Source organism: Emys orbicularis, chromosome 2 (genome assembly GCF_028017835.1).
Source record: "Emys orbicularis isolate rEmyOrb1 chromosome 2, rEmyOrb1.hap1, whole genome shotgun sequence".
NCBI lineage: Eukaryota > Metazoa > Chordata > Testudines > Emydidae > Emys > Emys orbicularis.
The window spans coordinates 222,727,229-222,748,363 of NC_088684.1; the positions used below are offsets into that span (position 1 = coordinate 222,727,229).

The following is a 21,135-nucleotide window of genomic DNA, read 5'->3' on the forward strand; positions in this document are numbered from 1 at the left end:
TATATTGAGCTTCATAGTCTACAAGGGGGTAGAATATGTAATATATCAACCTCCTGAAGGAGAGCTCTCCAGTCTGTGATGATCACAACAGTTGAGAATAAAAATTGAAATGAACTCCTGCAAAACAGTGTCTGGGAATTCTCACTAGCAGAGAATCCTGAAGACTTTTGGAAACATGCTCCGGAAACCTCCCATGTACTTCATGTTTGGAGTTAATTTTGCTGCCAATCAGTGCTGTACCCACTTCATTCACAGATAAGCATAAAGTTACAAATGGAAGAGCCCAGGAGACCTAAAGCCTCAGGTGAATTATCACTGCTTTTGTAGGGTTGCTTAATAAATTTATCTGAAAAAGACTGTTACTCACCTTTGTAACTGTTGTTCTTCGAGATGTGTTGCTCATATCCATTCCAATTAGGTGTGCGCGCGCCACGTGCACGATCGTTGGAAGATTTTTACCCTAGCAACACTCGGCGGGTCGGCTGAGGCACCCCCTGGAGTGGCGCCCTTATGACGCCGGATATATGGCTCTTCTGACCCAGCACCCCTTCAGTTCCTTCTTGCCGCCTACTCCGACAGAGGGGAAGGAGGGCGGGTTTGGAATGGATATAAGCAACACATCTCAAAGAACAACAGTTACAAAGGTGAGAAACCATCTTTTCTTCTTCGAGTGCTTGCTCATATGGATTCCAATTAGGTGACTCCCAAGCCTTACCTAGGCAGTGGGGTCGGAGTGAGATGTCGTGGAGTGAAGGACCGCTGAACCAAATGCAGCATCAGCCCTGAACTGCTGCACTATCGCATAGTGGTAAGCGAATGTATGTACTGATGACCAAGTTGCTGCCCTATAGATCTCCTGTATGGGAACATGAGCCAGGAAGGCGGAGGACAAAGCTTGAGCCCGAGTAGAGTGGGCAGTAAGGTGCGTAGTCGGGACACCAGCCAAGTCTTAGCACGCATGGATGCATGATGTAATCCAGGACAAGATGTGCTGTGTGGAGACCAGGAGGCCCTTCATCCGGTCTGCCACAGCTACGAACTGGGTCGTCCTCCTAAAAGGTTTCGTTCGATGTAAAAGGCGAGGGCCCTGCGAACGTCTAGGGAATGCAGCTGTTCTCGTCAAGAAGCGTGCGGCTTTGGGTAGAAGACCAGAAGGAAGATGCCTTCCATGTCAGCCAAGACAGACACCACCTTAGGAAGGAAGGCAGGTTGTGGTCGCAGCTGTACCTTGTCCTTATGAAACACCGTATACGGTGGGTCCAACGTGAGAGCTCGAAGTTCCGACACGCGTCTCGCTGAAGTGATACCGACGAGGAAAGCGGTTTTCCAGGAAAGGTACAGGAGCAAGCAAGTGGCCATCGGTTCGAACGGGGCACCCATGAGTCTGGATAGGACCAGGTTGAGGTCCCACATAGGGGCCGGATGCCGAATTTGCGGGTACAGACGTTCCAATCCCTTGAGGATCCTGCTGACCATGGGATTGGAGAAAACCGAGCGCCCGTTTTTGCCCAGGTGGAAGGCCGAAATCGCTGCTAGGTGTACTCTGATGGATGAAACTGCTAGGCCTTGCTGTTTCAAGGACAAGAGATAATCTAGGATGGTAGGTACTGGCAACTCCAGAGGGGCAGTATTGCTCAGGGCACAACAGCAGGAGAAACACTTCCATTTGGCCAGATACGTGGACCTGGTAGAGGGCTTTCTGCTACCCAAGAGTACGTGCTGCACCGAGTTAGCCATGAGTTAGCCATGCAGCATCCATTCTGTGAGATGGAGGGATTGCAGGTCCGGATGACACAGTCGGCCATGCTCCTAAGTGATCAGGTCTGGCCACAACGGGAGTGGAATTGGTGTGGTCACTGACAGATCGAGGAGAGTGGTGTACCAATGTTGCCTGGGCCACGCCGGGGCGATCAAGATTAAGCGGGCCTTGTCTCTTCGCAATTTGAGAAGAACCCAGTGGACTAATGGGAATGGAGGGAAGGCGTAGAACAGATGGTCTTTCCATGGCATTAGGAAGGCATCTGATAGGGAGCCCGGGGAGCGCCCCTAGAGAGAGCAGAACACCTGGCACTTCCGATTCTCGCGAGAGGTGAAAAGGTCTACGTGGGGAAACCCCACTTCCGGAAAACAGAATGGATAACGTCTGGGCAAAGCGACCACTCGTGAGCCAGGAAGGACCTGCTGAGGCGATCTGCCAACGTGTTTTGGACTCCCGGGAGAAACAACGCCACCAAGTCGATCGAGTGGGCTATGCAGAATTCCCACAGGCGAATGGCTTCCTGACAGAGGGGGGACGATTGCGCTTCTCCTTGCTTGTTGATGTAAAACATGGCTGTTGTGTTGTCTGTGAAGACTGCGACACAACGGCCCTGAAGGTGTTCATGGAACACCTGACACGCCAGGCGTACTGCTCTCAGTTCCCGTATGTTGATGTGCAGGGTTCTCTCTTGTGCGGACCAAAGGCCCTGTGTGCGAAGGTCCGCAAGGTGAGCGCCCCAGCCCAGAGATGATGCGTCCGTGGTTAGGACTAGGGAGGGCTGTGGGGCATGGAATGTCATCCCCCCGCATATGAAGTTGGGGTTCAGCCACCAAGCCAGGGAGGTTAAGACTTCCGTCGGTACCGTGAGCACTGTGTCTAAATGGTCTCGGCCTGGACGGTACACTGATGAGAGCCAGGCCTGAAGTGGACGGAGGCATAGTCTGGCATGTCTGGTCACGAAGGTGCAAGACGCCATGTGTCCCAGTAGACCGAGGCACGTGCGTGCTGTCGAGGTCGGGAAGCTTCGGAGGCCATGGATAATGCTCGCCATGGACTGGAAGCGGGCATGCGGTAGGCACACCCGGGCAAGATTTGAATCCAGGACTGCTCTGATGAAGTCTATTCTTTGGGTCGGCTGCAAAGTGGACTTTTCGACATTGAGCAGCAGGCCCAGCTATCTGAACAAGCTCATGGTGAACCGAACATGAGATTGCACCTGGAGCTCGGAGCGACCCCGAATGAGCCAATCATCGAGGTACGGAAACAGTTGGATCCGATGTCGACGGAACGAGGCAGCTTCGACAGCCATACACTTTGTAAATACCCTTGGTGCCGTGGATAGGCCGAAGGGAAGGACAGTAAACTGGAAGTGTCGTTGATTGACCACAAAGTGAAGGAAGCACCTGTGCGGCAGGTAAATCGCTATGTGGAAGTACGCGTCCTTCATGTTGAGGGCAGCGTACCAGTCTCCAGGATCCAGGGAAGGGATAATGGTCCCCAGGGAAACCATGTGGAACTTCAACTTTACCATGAATTTGTTGAGTCTGCGCAGGTCCAGAATGGGCCGTAGCCCCCACTTTGCTTTGGGGATTAGGAAGTAGCGGGAGTAAAACCCCCTGCCCCTCAGTTCCCTTGGAACCTCCTCTATAGCTCTGATAGCCAGGAGCATCTGCACCTCCTGTGGAAGGAGTTGCTCGTGAGAGGGGTCCCTGAATAGGGACGGGGAGGGAGGATGGGAAGGGGGGGACAAAACAAATTGAAGTCGGTATCCACTTTCCACCGTGTGTAGGATCCAGTGGTCTGACGTTACGCGGGACCACGTATGGAAGAAATAGGAGAAGTGGTTGGTGAAAGGTGGGAAAGGATTCTGAAAGGAGACTGGTGCTCCGCCCATGGGCGCACCTTCAAAAGTTTTGCTTGGGCCCCGCCAATGATTTGGGGGGCCCTGGTTCTGGCCCGTCTGAGGACCAGATTGCCTCCTCCTACCACCGCAGATGCGTCTTCTAGAGAAGTCCTGTCTCGGCTGGGGGTTAGGGTAGGTGCGCTGCGGTTGGGGTCGGAAGGGCCTACGTTGCGTCACCAGGGTATGCATGCCCAATGAGCGCATGATGGCCCGGTTATCCTTCAGACTCTGGAGTCTGGAGTCAGTTTTGTCTGAGACTAGCCCCTGGCCATCAAAGGGCAGGTCCTGAAATTGTTTGCTGCAGCTCTGGTGGAAGACCAGACACCTGCAGCCACGAGATGCAGCGCATAGCTACGCCCGAGGCTAGAGTCCTAGCCGCCGAGTCTGCTGCATCTATCGAAGCCTGCAAGGATGTCCTGGCTACTTTCTTGCCCTCTTCTAGCAAGGCCCCGAACTCCTCCCTGGACTCCTGAGGAACTAGCTCTTTGAACTTCCCCATCGAGTTCCAGGTATTATAAACTATAATGGCTCAAGAGGGCCTGCTGGTTAGCCACCCTAAGTTGTAGGCCGCCAGTCGAATAGATCTTGCACCCAAATAAATCCAGGCGTCTAGCATCCTTGGATTTAGGAGCGGGAGCTTGTTGACCGTGTCTTTCCCTCTCATTAACAGACTGTACAACGAGGGAGCACGGTTGGGGGTGAATGTACAAGTACTCTTAGTCTTTGGAGGGGACCAAGTACTTCCTCTCCACCCCATTGGCAGCGGGAGGAATAGACGCCGGAGACCGCCAGATTGTATTGGCATTAGCCTGGATGGCCCGAATAAACGGCAAGGGTATACGCGTGGGGGTATCGGCAGATAAAATGTCCACCGCCGGATCCTTGACCTCCACCACCTCGAGGTTCATGTTTTGTGCCACCCTACGAAGCAAGTCTTGGTGCACACGGAGGTCTATAGGTGGTAGGCCAGAGGAGGACGTGCCTGCCACCGCCTCGTCAGGCGAGGACGAGGAGGATACGCCCGGGACTAATGGGTCCTGGGCAAGTCTTGCTGGGGGGAGGGGTCCGGCTGCCCTAGGTCCTCCATGCTAGGGGCATGGGCCTGAGGTGCGGGTAGGGCTGTTGCCTCTGAGCCCCCTGGGGGGCGGGGCGACTGACAGTGGCCTCCGGGACCCGGGGTTCCAAGTGGGCAGAACGAGAAGCTCCCGATGGGACATCTTGGGCCTGACGGTATGCCCAAGGGGTCCAAAAGGACCATTGTGGGGGTCCCTGAACAGGATCCTGCCCCTCGTCGTGCCATTGGCTAGCTCCGTCCGTGTCTTGGTCATGGACGTGGCAGCCACTCTCCGCTTGGGATGACCTCGAGTTGGAGCGGGAAGGCCAAGGTGGAGCCGATCGCTCATGCTGGGTTGCACTGTCATGCGTTGTTGGCCTGCGCTGCAGAGATGGAGATCGGCACTGCGGTCTCGAGCGGTACTGCAACCTGGACCGGGACCGACGGTCGTATCGGTGCCAGGAGGCAGATCTGGACCTTGATAAAGATCTACGGGCGGAGCGGCGCCAGGAACGACTCTGAGGAGACTGGCGCCTGGATCGGTGCCGGGAGCTGGACTGGTACCGACCGTACCGGGAAGGAGATCTTCTCAAGGCGGAGCGGTGCCGCGAGTACGACCGGCGCCGAGATGGTGATCGGTGCCGGGACTGTGAGTGGTGCCGTGGAGACCAGCGCCTGGATCGGGACCGTGACCTGGACTGGGACCGAGATCGGTGTCAACCCTTCTCGCTCTGTGATGGAGGGCGCATCATGGAGAGCTTCCCTATTGATGGGACAGCCCCACCGGCGGTAGCAAAGGTTGTGATGGTCCCAGCTCGGTGAGCGCAATCAGGTCGCGAGCAGTAAAGAAAGTCTCCGGGGTGGAAGACAGGCCCAGCTCAACCACGGTGCATACCGGGGGGCTTATGTGCTCCGGACTCAACGGCGCTTGCGGCGCCGGAATCAACAGTGCTGGAGTTGGAGCCTTCGCAGGGCAGTCCAGCACGGGGCGCTGCTCCAAGGGGGGCACAGACGGTGCCGGCAACTGTACAGGAGCAGCAGGTTGCTTGTGCTGCTTCTTGGCTCCCGGAGACAGCGAGTGGTGCTGCGCTGGTAGTGGTGCCGGAGACGTCCGGTGCTGGGAGTCTTTGCCAGTGCCGGGTCGATCCGGTGCCGGAGGCTCGCTTCGGACCGACGGCACTGGGTCTCGGTGCGGGGCTGAGGACATCGGGCTAAGTGCTGCTTCCATGAGGAGCTGCTTCAAATGAAAGTCCCACTCCTTTTTTGTCCGAGGCTTGAATGCCTTACAAATGCAGCACTTATCTGGTTGATGGGATTCCCCCAGGCACTTCAGACACGAGTCGTGGGAGTCTCCCGTAGGCATCGGCTTGAGGCAGGCCGAGCAAGGTTTGAAACCCGGAGACCTAGGCATGAGCCCGGGTACCGGGAAGGAGAGAAGCCCCTTATCTCCAATTACTATATACACTAACTACAAAAACTACTATTAACTTCAACTAGCTAACAATTACACTATAACAACTATCTACAGGTGTAAACGAGCAAAGAGCTAGGGAAGTGGAGATCAACTATGATGCGCTCCACAGTTCCAACGACCGTCACGGACGGTAAGAAGGAACTGAGGGGGCGCTGGGTCGGCAGGGGCATATATCCGGCGCCATAAGGGCGCCACTCCAGGGGGCGCCTCAGCCGACCCACCGAGTGTTGCTAGGGTAAAAATCTTCCGATGATCGTGCACACGGCACGCGCACACCTAATTGGAATCAATATGAGCAAGCACTCTAAGAACTCTCTGCTACAAGATGTGCCTTGGCCTAACACGAGTTCAGGATAGCCCCTATGAAGGAGATTTGTTGGTCTTGTACAAGTGTGGACGTATCCCAATTTATCAAGAGACTTAAAAATTGAAACTGTATGTCCCCAATTTATCAAGAGACTTAAAAATTGAAACTGTATGTCCTTTATGTTGGACTTCTACATACAGAAATATCTTGATGCTTGAGATGGGTTGTGACCATTGTTAGGCCCTTGATAAATACTGCTGATGTGGTAGAAAGGACAAAGGACAGCATCTTGATAATGGCTGTCCACACACACAAAAACAGAAGTATTTTCTGAGAGCCATTCTGATAACTATGTTAAAGTAGAAATCCTTTAAAATTGAGACTCTTGCTCCAGTCTTGAGAGCATTGGATGGGAAGGGACTAAAGTCTTGCTGCCGGTGTCAATATGCTAGAGTTTAATTTTCGGAGTGAGCTGTTCAGTTTCCAGGGGACAAATGCAGTCTCTTTGTCTGGAGAAGTCTAAAAATAGAGAAGGTACACTCTGTGGTGCAAGGACACCACATGGCAAATGAGCTATTTGACAGTTTACTTAAGAGGAATATCTAATTTACAAAGTGGATAATCAAGATTCATTCTTAAATTACATACATGCAGAAGTGAGGCCTTTTTTTCCAGAGACATGTAAAAAAAAAGAGGAGCTTTACAGTAAGCTTATGAAATGTTTAAAAGACAAATCTAGATTTACTGACTCATCAAAAACTTACCTTTCTAAAGGCTAATTCCAGTTTGTTTTAAGGTAATTTCTTAATTTCTTTCAAAGTTTGAACTGATAAGTATGTATGTGTATTATATTATATATATACACACACATATAAAATAATGTATTATTGACTATTTTAGTTCCAGCTAATTAAACATGACTTCTCACAAAGATTTGGAGAAAATGAGCCAAAACCAGTTAGAAGATATGACTAATTAGTTAAACAAAAGTAGGATGGTAGTTCTGAACCCATCATGTGTTATCCAATTCTGTAAAGGAGATAGATGTAATTTTATTATATGTCTTCCAGAAGAAAACATGTATCAATGAGGGTTGAAGAGACAGTGAACAATGGAAAAATGTTTCAAACCTACGGATAGTAAATAAAATACACTCCCTCTTCTTTAATTCAGATCAAGATATTGATAGCCATTGTACATTCAGAACACCAAATTAAGGCAGTGGGCCAAGTTCACTTCTGATTTACCCAGGTTTATGCTAGCATAAACAAGTCTGCAGGGCCACCACATATGAAGTACCAAGAGGAAGTTGCAGCTGCAATCTCATCTCTGCCAGGTGACCACAGACAATCAATACAACCTCCAAAATGGCATCTTTGCCTAAAGGGAAGCATGCCAGGGCAGATACGAAACATGTTGACAAGGCTATTATGATGACTTCTCTTGGCAACAGCAACAGTATATTATTCCACTGGGCATTTTACATGTGGAAAAGCTGCAGGTTTGGAATAGCCTTGAGTGAGGCAGTTTTATGGCAAAGATTTGTGACTATATTTTTTTCTAGTTCACATTGACAGTAAATGCACATTGAGGTTTTTGTTTTCTAGGCTCGTTTTTAAAAATACAGCAAAAACAGAATAATTGGAAATAACTTAGAAACAGGTGGTTTTCTTTTAGGTTTGTTAAATCAGTAATTACTAGTGTGCTTTTGAGGTTGCCTGCGACTGTAAGTGTATAGGGCAAAAAAAAAATTTTTGTAAGAAAAAAGTGGAATACTCTGTATGAAAGTTGTAAAACTGGTTACACTCCTTAATGTCTTTCTGCATGAGGCTATTACTGTAAGTTTACATTCTCTGAAATATAAATTGCTATAGGGAACAGAAATGTGTTTTTAAATGCAACTGCATAGTCTTATCTGAATCTGCTTTTTACATCCATCAGAATCAAAAATAATTTTATTAGCTGACTTTCAAATTTCACATCCTTAATTTCTTAAAAGTGAACCCAAGATTTCAGACAGTTAACACAATGTTATTGTAGCTATTATACCTAAACAAATATTCTATTATTGATTCAGATCATATAACAATTTTCATTCACTTTAATAGTAAATATATGAAGTAAATTATTTTAGAATATTTAACATGCATACACATAAAATGTCAGCATTATGAAATGTTAATATATTATTCTACCTACCTTAATTGAGCTAGGGTAACGGCTAATATATTTCACAGCAACCCAACCTCTGGAATGGGGATCACCTAAGAATTCTACATGATTGCTTTTAACATATCCATCCAAGTCATATGTCACATATTGTCCATTAAGAGGATCAGGACAAAGTATGCCAGGCCATCTTCAAAAAATAATTTGAGACACTTAGAAATGTATATTTTAAAACAACAAGCAATATCAATACCTCAGTTACCACCAAATATTTAAGTTTCTTCCTATCTGCAATACCTAAAGTGTCTAGCATATTTTAGTGCTCTATAAATAATAAATATAATAGTAACAATAGTTTTGTCACAAAGGTCAGAAAAACCCATACATGCCAATATCTGGTGATTCTAAAGACGGTTAATTATACCAGGAAAAAAGCAACAGAGAGTCCTGTGGCACCTTTAAGACTAACAGATGTATTGGAGCATAAGCTTTCGTGGGTGAATGCCCACTTCGTCGGATGCATGTAATGGAAATTTCCAGGGGCAGGTATAAATATGCAGGCAAGAATCAGTCTGGAGATAACGAGGTTAGTTCAATCAGGGAGGGTGAGGTCCTCTGCTAGCAGTTGAAGTGTGAACACCAAGGGAGGAGAAACTGCTTCTGTAGTTGGCTAGCCATTCACAGTCTTTGTTTAATCCTGATCTGATGGTGTCAAATTTGCAAATGAACTGAAGCTCAGCAGTTTCCCTTCCTTTACATCTGCTATTGTGTGGCCAGGGAGGTTGAAGTGTTCTCCTACAGGTTTTTGTATATTGCCATTCCTGATATCTGACTTGTGTCCATTTATCCTTTTACGTAGTGACTGTCCAGTTTGGCCAATGTACATAGCAGAGGGGCATTGCTGGCACATGATGGCATATATAACATTGGTGGACGTGCAGATGAATGAACCGGTGATGTTGTAGCTGATCTGGTTAGGTCCTGTGATGGTGTTGTTGGTGTAGATATGTGGGCAGAGTTGGCATCGAGGTTTGTTGCATGGATTGGTTCTTGAGTTAGAGTTGTTATGGTGCGGTGTGTGGTTGCTGGTGAGCAGGGCCGGCTCTGGCTTTTTTGCCGCCCCAGGAGCCCGGGGGGGGCGGCAAGCCCCGGCGGGGGCTCCGCTCTCCCGCCGGGGGGAGGGCGGCCGGAGCCCCGGGGCGAGGGTGGCGAGCCCCGGCGGGGGCTCCGCTCTCCCCCCGGCGGCCGGGGGCAGGGCGCCGGGGGGAGGGCGCCGGAGGGGAGGGCGGCCGGAGCCCTGGGAGGAGGGCGGCGAGCCCCGGTGGGGGCTCGGCTCTCCCTCCGGCGGCCAGAGCGCCGGGGGCAGGGCGGCGAGAGGGCGGCGAGCCCCGGCGGGGGCTCCGCTCTCCCCCCGGCGGCCGGGGGCAGGGCGCCGGGGGGAGGGTGCCGGGGGGGAGGGCGGCCGGAGCCCTGGGAGGAGGGCGGCGAGCCCCGGCGGGGGCTCGGCTCTCCCCCCCGGCGGCCAGAGCGCCGGGGGCAGGGCGGCGAGCCCCGGCGGGGGCTCGGCTCTCCCTCCGGCGGCCAGAGCGCCGGGGGCAGGGCGGCGAGAGGGCGGCGAGCCCCGGTTGGGGCTCGGCTCTCCCCCCGGCGGCCAGAGCGCCGCGCCGCCCCCCTCAGGTGCCGCCCCAAGCACCAGCTTGGTTGCCTGGTGCCTGGAGCCGGCCCTGCTGGTGAGAATATGCTTAAGGTTGGCAGGTTGTCTGTGGGCGAGGACTGGCCTGCCTCCCAAGGCCAGTGAAAGAGAGGGATCATTGTCCAGGATGGGTTGTAGATCACTGATGATGCATTGGAGAGGTTTAAGTTGAGGCCTGTAGGTGATGGCCAGTGGAGTTCTGTTGGTATACCTTCAGTCCTCAGCTTAAACCTCTCCAATGCATCGGTGGTACGGTACTTGTATTAAGAGACTGAGAAACACCCATCATAATAAGCACAGGAAACATGGCTGTGAACGAATTCTTTTTTATTCATCCCATGATAACCTCTTTATGTATATACAATTAAAGAAAAAATGTTAAAAAGCAAAAAAAAAAAAAACCAACAAAACTGAGAAATGGAAAGAACTCCTTCCTTTATCCACATTATGATGGACTACAAAGACCCCACCACAGAGTTGGCAGGAAGAGTGTTACTTCTACTTCAGGAAGGACAACAGCTTCTTGCAACAGTGCAATCAGACTCAAGAGAAAGGATTTTGACTTAGAGGCATGTGACTGGCTGTCAGGACTATATAAAGCAGTGATCTAGGCTCAGACTGGGGGAGGCCAGGGAAATAAGAAATGTATTGTGTGGGGCTCTCCAGAGAGACAGCTGAAGGACAGCTGCTGGCTGTATAGCATCAGCCAAGGGTCTGGAATAGTCTTAGAAGAAATACCTGCGAACAAGAGGAATATGGTGTGAGACATGGGAAACCCTGATGCTGACCCTAGTGTTACTGTGAAGCCCTGGGGAAGAGCCAATTAAACTTGGGAAGCCCAATACAAGGGTGAACAGTTGAACAGATTTTGACAACTCATAATCAGACCCCAGAAGTGTACATTTTTATTTAGAACTATCATTTTGTGATATGTAGTTAACCCAGAGGCGGAAGGGTAAACTGAGGCACAGATACACACCCAAGGAAGGGTACAATGACCCTCTTACAACACACAAACACTCATCCCACCCAAGTACTATCCCTCAAGCAAAAGCACAATGGCCAGAATCTGCCACTTTTACTCCTAATGAGTAATACACTGCAAAGTTTTACTGAAATCAACCAGACCACTTACAGAGTGAGGTACTACTTCATATGAGTGAAGGTAACTGACTCAAGCCTTAAGTAAAGAGATACCCTTTACATTATGCACTGAAGGTCAATGGACTTGGACTTCACTAGACCAACAGTGCAAAGAAATTCCAAAGCAAAAGACCCCTCCTGTGCAAACACTATGGTTCACATTTAGGGGTTATTAGCTAACGAACCTAAATGGATCTCAACTGTTGTGATAGTGCATAGATAAGTAGTCTCTGGGGTAGCCAGGACCCAAACAATATGAATATTTATAGATTTAAAAAAAATCAACTCAAGCAAATCAATAACTTAAGTACAAAATGTTGCATATCAGAATCATTAAAAATTAACTACGAAGGATTTTTGAAAAACTGAACTTTTGCTCTTTTTTGCTTCATGATGCATAAAAGTCTAAAAAGATTTTCCTATTTTTTTTTTTAAACCTTAGAAATATCAGAAATGTCAATACTGGTCTTCTGTGGCTTAGTGTAAGGAGTTGTTGGGGAAGGAGAGAGTCTCCAAAAAGTATATATTGTTGACATTCAATCTTTAAAAAAGGGTTCCATTCTCCAAAATATAAGTAATTGAAATGTTAAATGAGTAGTTAAAATGTTACATAGTCTAGGAACTTAAACTGCTCAGCTTTTTCTCTCTTGGCTTTTATGATGCTCGCACTTTACTATTTCTCCAAGATCCAAGTCTTCCAGGTCAGACAATACCTGAATTTCTAATAAAAAACCAAACCAAATTTTAAAAAAATTAAACAAATCAAAACTATACCTCACACCTTTTAAGCCTTTTTACACATCAAAAAAGCAATATAGCAAGATCCACATCACAGATGAAATATTTCAAATCTCCTCACCAAAGAAAGACAGATAAACATACTTCTATCTTCTGTGGCCACTTGGGAATCCAGCAATGCCAAGTGTCAACAACAGCTTGACATTGTGAATCTCACTAATAAAAGGCACACACTCCACTCCAGAGAGGCAGCTGCTATCATCTTCCCCACTTTCTCTGGGTAGTTCCATCTATACAGCAGCATGTCATCTTATCCGGATTGATCTTTACTAAGGCTATCAAGTGATTTTAAAAATTGCGATTAATCGCACAATTAAAGAAATTGCGATTAATCGCACAATTAATCACACTGTTAAATAATAGAATACCATTTATTTAAAGATTTTGGATATTTTCTACATTTTCAAATATATTGATTTCTGTGACAACACAGAAGAGTACGGTACTCACTTTATATTTATTTTTTATTACAAATATTTGTGCTGTAAAAAAAAGTATTTTTAGATTCACCTTATACAAGTACTGTAATGCAATCTCTTTATCATGAAAGTTGAACTTACACATTTAGAATTATGTACAAAAAATAACTCAAAAACAAAACAATGTAAAACTTAGAGCCTGTTCAGCCAGTCACTCAGACAAATACGTTGGATTGTTTTGTTTTGTTTTACATTTGCAGGAGATAATGCTGCCCGCTTCTAGTTTACAATGTTACGTGAAAGCTAGAACAGGCGTTCGCATGGCACTGTTGTAGCCGGCATCGCAAGATATTTACATGCCAGATGCGCTAAAGATTCATATGTTCCTTCATGCTTCAACTATCATTCCAGAGGATGTGTCCATGCTGATGATGTGTTCTGCTCAATAACGATCCAAAGCAGTGCAGACCGACGCATGTTCACTTTCATCATCTGAGTCAGATGCCACCAGCAGAAGATTGATTTTCTTTTTTGATGGTTCGGGTTCTGTAGTTTCCGCATTAGAGTGTTGCTCTTTTAAAGACTTCTGAAAGCATGTTCCACACCTCGTCCCTCTCAGATCTTGGAAGGCACTTCAGATTCTTAAACTTTGGGGTGAGTGCTATAGCTAGCTTTAGAAAGCTCATGTTGGTATCTTCTTTGCGTTTTGTCAAATCTGCAGTGAAAGTGTTTTTAAACTGAACAACATGTGCTGGGTCATCATCAGAGACTGCTATAACATGAAACATTTGGCAGAATGGGGATAAAACAGAGAAGGGGACATACTATTCTCCCCCCAAAGAGCTCAGTCAGAATTTAATTAACACATTTTTTTTTAACGCACGTCATCGGCATAGAAGCATGTCCTCTGGAATGGTGGCCGAAGCATGAAGGGACATATGAATATTTAGCATATCTGGCATGTAAATACCTTGCAATGCCAGCTACAAAAGTGCCATGCAAACGCCTGTTGTCACTTTCAGGTGACATTGTAAATAAGAAGCAGTCAGCATTATCTCCCGTAAATGTAAACAATCTTGTTTGTCTTAGCGATTGGCTGAACAAGAAGTAGGACTGAGCGGACTTGTAGGCTCTAAGTTTTACATTGTTTTGTTTTTGAGTGCAGTTATGTAACAAACAAACAAAATCTACATTTGTTAGTTGCACTTTCATGATGAAGATTCCATTATGGTACTTGTATGAGGTGAATTGAAAAATACTATTTTTTTATTTATCATTTTTACAGTGCAAATTTTTATAATAAAAATAATATAAAATGAGCACTGTACACTTTGTATTCTGTGTTGTAATTGAAATAAATATATTTGAAAATGTAGAAAAACATCCAAAAATATTTAATCAATCTCAACTGGTAGTCTATTATTTAACAGTGCAATTAAAACTGTGATTAATTACTATTAATTTTTTTGAGCTAACTGTGATTAATCGACAGCCCTAATATCTACTTAACTCATTCTCGTGCAGGACTCTACCTGGCCAGACATCAAGAATATAAAGACAGAGCATTATACAGTTCCAATGAAAAGGAGACATAGTGCAGAGTCATCTGCATAGAGGTGGCACTGAAGTCCATATTGCTTCTCTCTCTGTATCCTTATATACACATTCAACAGGATGGACAGTAGAGCCCTAAGATTCCCTACATGAGAAAGCTTCTGGAGCAGATAAGCAACTGTTCAGCAGCCACTTCTGTTATATCTTCAAAAGGCAGGAATGGAGCCACTGAAGTGCAACTCCATCCACTCTCTTCCAGATCCATAGATGAGTCAGCTTTATCTCCTGATCAGTGACCTGAAAGGCTGATCATGTCTAAAATACTCAAGGTGGACAACTAGCCTTTTACACTACTAGACTATCAGTCAATGAAAGCACCACAGTCTGCACACAATTCCTAGAACTAAAGACAAGTATTAAGGATCAACAGTCTTTTCAAATGGTATCTGAGTGGCTTTGCCACAACTTTTAAAAAGGAAGGTTAGAAACTGCCCACATCAAGAAATGGTTTATTGAAAAAGGGATGAATAAGCATTTCTTCAAGGAAATCCCAACCCTGACCCTCTCATAGGGAAGCATTATCAATCTTTGCCAGCAAAGTTCCCAATGTCCCCACTTGCCTTTACCATGAGTTGCCTGAGGTTGCAGATTACAACTGTCCACATGCTTCCAAAACCATAGTGAGCAAAACAGGTTGAAATTCAATCAGATGCGACACTCCATTTGCTTCCATCTGGCAGGACTCTGATATTATGGAACAGAAAACTCCAATCCACACACACTGATTTTAACCAAAATGTACGTGAAAAGTCCTCAGAGCAAGATGTCAACTTTTTCCCCCCCCAATTGTAGGAGCCCAGATTCATTACACAGAACAGTTTCATTGACTGGTGCAGCCTTGTTTGTTTATGTTAAATAAAAATGTAATAGAAATGTATGGAAATGTAAATAGAGAATAGATTATGTAGCATAAATTTAGGCTTGTCAATAGTGAGGCCTGCTAAACTGTGGGTGAAATAAAGTGAGATATTTCAGAGGCAAGTTAGAGATGAATTGGTACATAATCACAGGTCAGATAACATGTTTGGGCCTAACTGGTTTTAACAAGTTTTAGACAAAATATGAATGTTTTGGAAGAATGCTGTCTATATTGACAGATATTGGAATAGCATTTACACAGATGTTAATTATATTTAGTATTAAATAGCCAGTGAGGGAGAAGAAGGCATTTTAATTACGGTAGCAGAAATACAGATATGGTAAAAGGCAAGCTTAATGCTAATTAATTAAAGGGTGTTGTTATAACTGATTATAAAAAGGCCAGTATGCTAATTTTAGATTAGCGTGCTCATCCACCATCAAAATACCATTAGAGAAAGAGATTATACACCATTCTTCTCATCCAAGAATTGATCACCCCTGGATGCACCATTTAATCTTAGAATGTAAGTATAAAATGCAATATGTGGTTATACTGCAATGCTTGTTTGCTTTAACTAATTATTTTATTTTAAATAAAGTTTTTAATTTTATCACTTATGTCATTCACAGTCCTCCATTACATTAAATTTATCTGTAACTGTCCCAGAGACTCAAACCTAAGGAATTTAATTTAGTTATTGGTATTATTTATATTTAAAATACTAACTGAAAATGTTTAAATCAAAGATTACACTGGAAACATTTGGTAGAGAAGAAGAGAGTTTGGCCTTCATAGAGAAAGCTGTCAAGCTTTTCCCTTGCAGTAATCTTGTAGTAAGACTTCAACTTTTTAGAACAGGAACCTTTCAGCTCTTCCCCTCTATCTGTTGCACAGTAACTTACACCAAAGTGACATACGAGAGGCATTTGGAAGCGCTAACAGTCAAAGGAAGCAGTATGATGTTTGGCTAGGCTATCAACATGTTGGCTTACTACTGTGCCTAGGGTTGCCAAGTGTCTGATTTTCGATCGGAACGTCCGGTCAAAAAGGGAAACTGGCAGCTTCCAGCAGTCTCCGCCGGTGGGGGATGGGAAGAGCAGCAGCTGCTGCTGGAGCCGGGAGGAACAGCTCTGCTTAGCAGCTGCTGCTCTTCTTGCCCCCCCCAGCATGATGGAGAGAACTGAATGACTCCGGGACCAGGCTCCAAAGTAGGTACTGACAGTGTGTATGTGTGTGTGTGAACTTGTCTGCCGCCCCTCCTGCCCTGCTGTGCCCCAATTTCCCCACCCCTGCACCTCGCTCCAGGGACCAACCCCACTCTGCTGTGCCCCAATTTCTCTACCCTGGCCCCTCACTCATAGACTCATAGACTTTAAGGTCAGAAGGGACCAATATGGTCATCTAGTCTGACCTCCCGCATGATGCAGGCCACAAAAGCTGACCCACCCACGACAGAATTCTCCAGCCTGCGACCCCTGCCCTATGCTGCGGAGGAAGGCGAAAAACCTCCAGGGCCTCTGCCAATCTACCCTGGAGGAAAATTCCTTCCCGACCCCAAATATGGCGATCAGTAGAACCCCGAGCATACAGGCAAGATGGGATGGCCTCCCCACCCCAGGCCCTCGCTCCCAGGATGGGCCCCCCTACCTCACGGTGCTCTGATTTCCCCAGCCCCTTGCTCCAGGGATGGCCCCCTCACCCCACTGTGCCCTGATTTCCCCAACCCGCTGTGCCCCGATTTCCCCACCCCATTCCCTCGCTCCAGGGACTGACCGCTGCCATGCCCCTATTGGAAAGTGGGCAGGCTCGGCATCAGCTCCTCCCAGCACAGCTCTGCAGGCGGCAGGTGAGTCTTGGGGTATGGGGGAGCGGGGGCATGGCTTCGGGAAAGGGGCGGGGCAAGGGTGTTCAGTTTTCAGGGATTAGAAAGTTGGCAACCCTATGTGGCTTAGAAATCTGACACCCAACCAAAAGTGAAAAAGGAAATGTGAAAGGAGAGCAAAAAATGCTAGCACAATACAGTAGCACTTCTTTTTCAAGAAATGGATTCTACAACGATTTGTATCCCAAAGAAGTTCCAGTAAGTTTTATATTTCCTGTCTTTCCTCCTTATATAGCTTCACCTCTCTTTCTTCTTTCCCTCTTACACTCTTTCCCCCTTTTGCTCTTCCTTTTCTAGTATCTGGCAGCAATTAACACATATATTATACACACACAAAACTAAGCTGAAGTGTCCCCTGTAAATTGAAATGAAATTGAGATGAACATCTGAACACAAGCAAAATGACTGAGCTAGCTACTAGTGCTGTTAACAGTCCTGCCAAAGAACAGCCAAAAAAGAACAAGATAGACATGCTTTTTTAAAAAAATGAATTCAAGCAGATTCCTGCTATGTGTTAAGGTAAAAACCTGGTGTTTGACATTCTTTATAAAGGGCCAAATTCTGCCCTTTATCTCACCCAAACAATCACATTGGGCAATATATTTGGCCCTTAGTATACAGGGAAGACAATCTCCCAACCCAGATACCTGAGCTGGGCATTATAGAACACTGTGAAGAAAATGAGGAGAAACTCTCCTTTCCTACCCTAACACCCCAAAAACGTACAGCAGGAGCAGAGTTGCTCCACAGATGTTATTTTAAAAGCAGAGTCGAAAAACCCTTTGATGCTGACAGTGCTGGAGACTGCATTAAACTCCAAGAAACTCCTCACTGAGATAGAGTTCAAGGAGGCCTTCCAAATGTATTAATGTTATGGCAGCAAAGTCAAGACAGAGAAAAATCTTTTGACTGTTGCTTTTACTCAGCCTATCTCTGGACCCAAGAATCTCCCACGGCCCAACTGAACAGCCCAAAGGTACAAGACTCTAGAAGGGGCCCACAATGTCATTGACAACAGGGAAAAAAAAAAAAAAAAAAAAAAAAAAAGCTACTCAATGTATGAGCAACAAGAAATAAAATCATAATGGGAAAGAAAAGGACAAACAACAAAACTGATAAAGAAAGCTTTCAGGACACTCACTACTCCTTTGGTGGTCGGAATGAAGCAAGGAGCAGTTCTGACTATGGTCCATTTTATAACTCCATGTCTGAGTGTGTAGAACGCACAGGTGAAAGTAAGCCGGTACGGTGTACCAGTAAGAAAGTGGCCGTCGGTATGGGCAGGTACATGGCCGACTGATGGGACGGGGGCAAAAGGGGCAACTGCCCCAGGGCCCTTTAAATCGCCACCGCAGCCCCAGCCCCAGGCCAGGCAGCACTGAAGGTCTGGTTGCAGGAGTCTGGACCCGGACCCGCCCCTTCAGGGGGCCCAGAGCCGCCCCCTCCACCTTGCCCAGGATCCCGGCTGCCCTGTGTACCAGTAAGTCCTTTAAGTTACTTTCACCCCTGGTAGAACAATAAAAGACACACATATAGCACCAACAAATAGTAGATGTTTCCAAGCTTTCTAAAGTGGGGATCCATATACACAATCCTCAAAAGACAAACTAACTAATTTTGCCTTATATAAATATTTTACCCCCATCTGTGTTTACTCACTTCTCCAGATCAGTAAGTAAATATATTAAACACTAGGTTTAGTACAGAACCTCACACACCACTATTAAACTCTCTTCATATTGATAGCTCACTTTTTATTCCTATTGTTTGCTTTTTGTCTCCTAGCCAGTTTCTAATCCATGCTAGAACTTTACCTCTCAACCTGTGACTACTTAGTGTCCTTAGTAACCTATTAAGATAGCTCTTTGCCACTTCTTGCGGTTTTAAATACTCAGAAGAGAAACAGTCATCTGTCATCTTCTTTCTCTGAAAGATCTTACATCTCACAAGCATTCTCCTTGCACACGTAGACCACTCCCATCACACATCCTTGGTAAAGTAATAAACACTTCAGTTGAAGCAACAGCAGCTTTGACAATCTTGTGTGGGGACAGAAAACCTGGACACTTTTGTTAAAACTCACTTTTAGTAAGGGTGTTCATTCAGACAATGGACTGGCAGTCAGAACCACTACCTTGGGGGCCTGAAGGGGCCTTTGTGATTATCACAGTTTACGTAACTCCAGTGTCTTATGGTCTAACACCTCATTTTTGTGTGTGTTTTTTTGAAAGTCATGGTCATTTTGGGGGTTCTGTTCTTGGACTACAGTAACTTTGATGCACTTTCTATAAACTTGCTGCAAAAGCTAGCTACTGTGGCAATCTACCAGGGTGGATTTGATTTAGATCAAATGTGATTTAAATCACTAATCAGGAAGACTTGATTTAATCATGGATTTCTACATAAAAGTGCATTCTTGTTGGTTGTTAGAACCTTAATACATATTCTTCACAACTCAGAGACAGATGAGACCCAAACTGGGTCTCTTTTATGGCCTGCTGCCATTATAGGTTTTCCCTTCTAGTGAGAGAATGGTATGGTAGATCTCAAATCAATGAAGGCTACACTCAGAAAGACCTCAAGACTTCTGCTCAAACAGTTTCACTTTTGTTTTTACTGCCTGTCCCACCCGTCTCACATTTATCTCCAGACTTCTTCTCCTTGTCCAGATCTATTCCACCCCCAACAATCTTCTATTCATTGAACTTTCTGAAACGTTGCATTTTTAAAGAGAGGTAAGGGACTGATTCTGTGTACACAAATTTGCAGAGGGACAATAGGGTTGAGGTCTGTTATTTTTTATTTCTTTATTTAAAAACATTTTTGCTGTTAAGAAGCATGTTATCACTGGAGCCACAAATCCATAGTTTGAGAACTGCAAAACTAAGCGTCTCTGATGGTGTCTTCTAGACTTAGCACTGAGTCCCATTGGGTAGATAGAAAGATTGACCTAAATAATCTATACAGAAGCCCCTGGAACCTCATAAGATTGGGTCCCTTATTCATGAACTATTGGAACTCATTTACAAAAAACCTTTCTTTAACATTATATGAATATATTGTCTCATACTATAGAATTAGAATATATAATCATAAGAACATGAGAACGGCCATACTGGGTCAGACCAAAGGTCCATCCAGCCCAGTATCCGGTCTACCAACAGTGGCCAATACCAGGTGCTCCCAGAGGAAGTGAACCTAACCGGTAATGATCAAGTGAGCTCTCTCCTGCCATCCATCTCCACCCTCTGACAAACAGAGGCTAGGGACACCATTCCTTATTCATCCTAGCTAATAGCCATTAATGGAGTTAACCTCCATGAATTTATCTAGTTCTCTTTTAAACCCTGTTATAGTCCTAGCCTTCACAACCTCCTCAGGCAAGGAGTTCCACAGGTTGACTGTGCGCTGTGTGAAGAACTTCCTTTTATTTGTTTTAAACCTGCTGCCCATTAATTTGGTGGCCCCTAGTTCTTATATTATGGGAACAAGTAAATAACTTTTCCTTATTCACTTTCTCCACACCACTCATGATTTTATAGACCTCTATCATATCCCTCCTTAGTCTCCTCTTTTTCAAGCTGAAAAGTCCTAGCCTCTTTAATCATTCCTCATATGGGACCCGTTCCAAACCCCTAATCATTTTAGTTGCTCTTTTCTGAACTTTTTCTAATGCCAGTATATCTTTTTTGAGATGAGGAGACCACAGTATTCAAGATGTGGGCGTACCATGGATTTATATAAGGGCAATAAGATATTCTCCATCCCTTTTTTAATGATTCCTAATATCCTGTTTGCTTTTTTGACTGCCACTGCACACTGCGTGGATGTCTTCAGAGAACTATCCACGATGACTCCAAGATCTCTTTCCTAAATTAGCCCCCATCATAGCGTATGTATAGTTGGGGTTATTTTTTCCCCATGTACATTACTTTATATTTATCCACATGAAATTTCATTTCCCATTTTGTTGCCCGATCACTTAGTTTTGTGAGATCTTTCTGAAGTTCTTCACAGTCTGCTTTGGTCTTAACTATCTTGAGCAGTTTAGTATCATC

General features: G+C 45.8%; 1 protein-coding gene across 1 annotated transcript in view; it reads right to left on the reverse strand.

Annotated features, from left to right (window-relative positions):
• ZCWPW2 (zinc finger CW-type and PWWP domain containing 2) overlaps positions 1-21,135 on the reverse strand; it is a 133,777-nt gene that overhangs the window by 86,165 nt on the left and 26,477 nt on the right. The window contains exon 4 of the mRNA XM_065398417.1: positions 8,697-8,856. Within this exon, the coding sequence (XP_065254489.1) occupies positions 8,697-8,856 (160 nt within the window). The remainder of the gene's footprint in view (positions 1-8,696; positions 8,857-21,135) is intronic.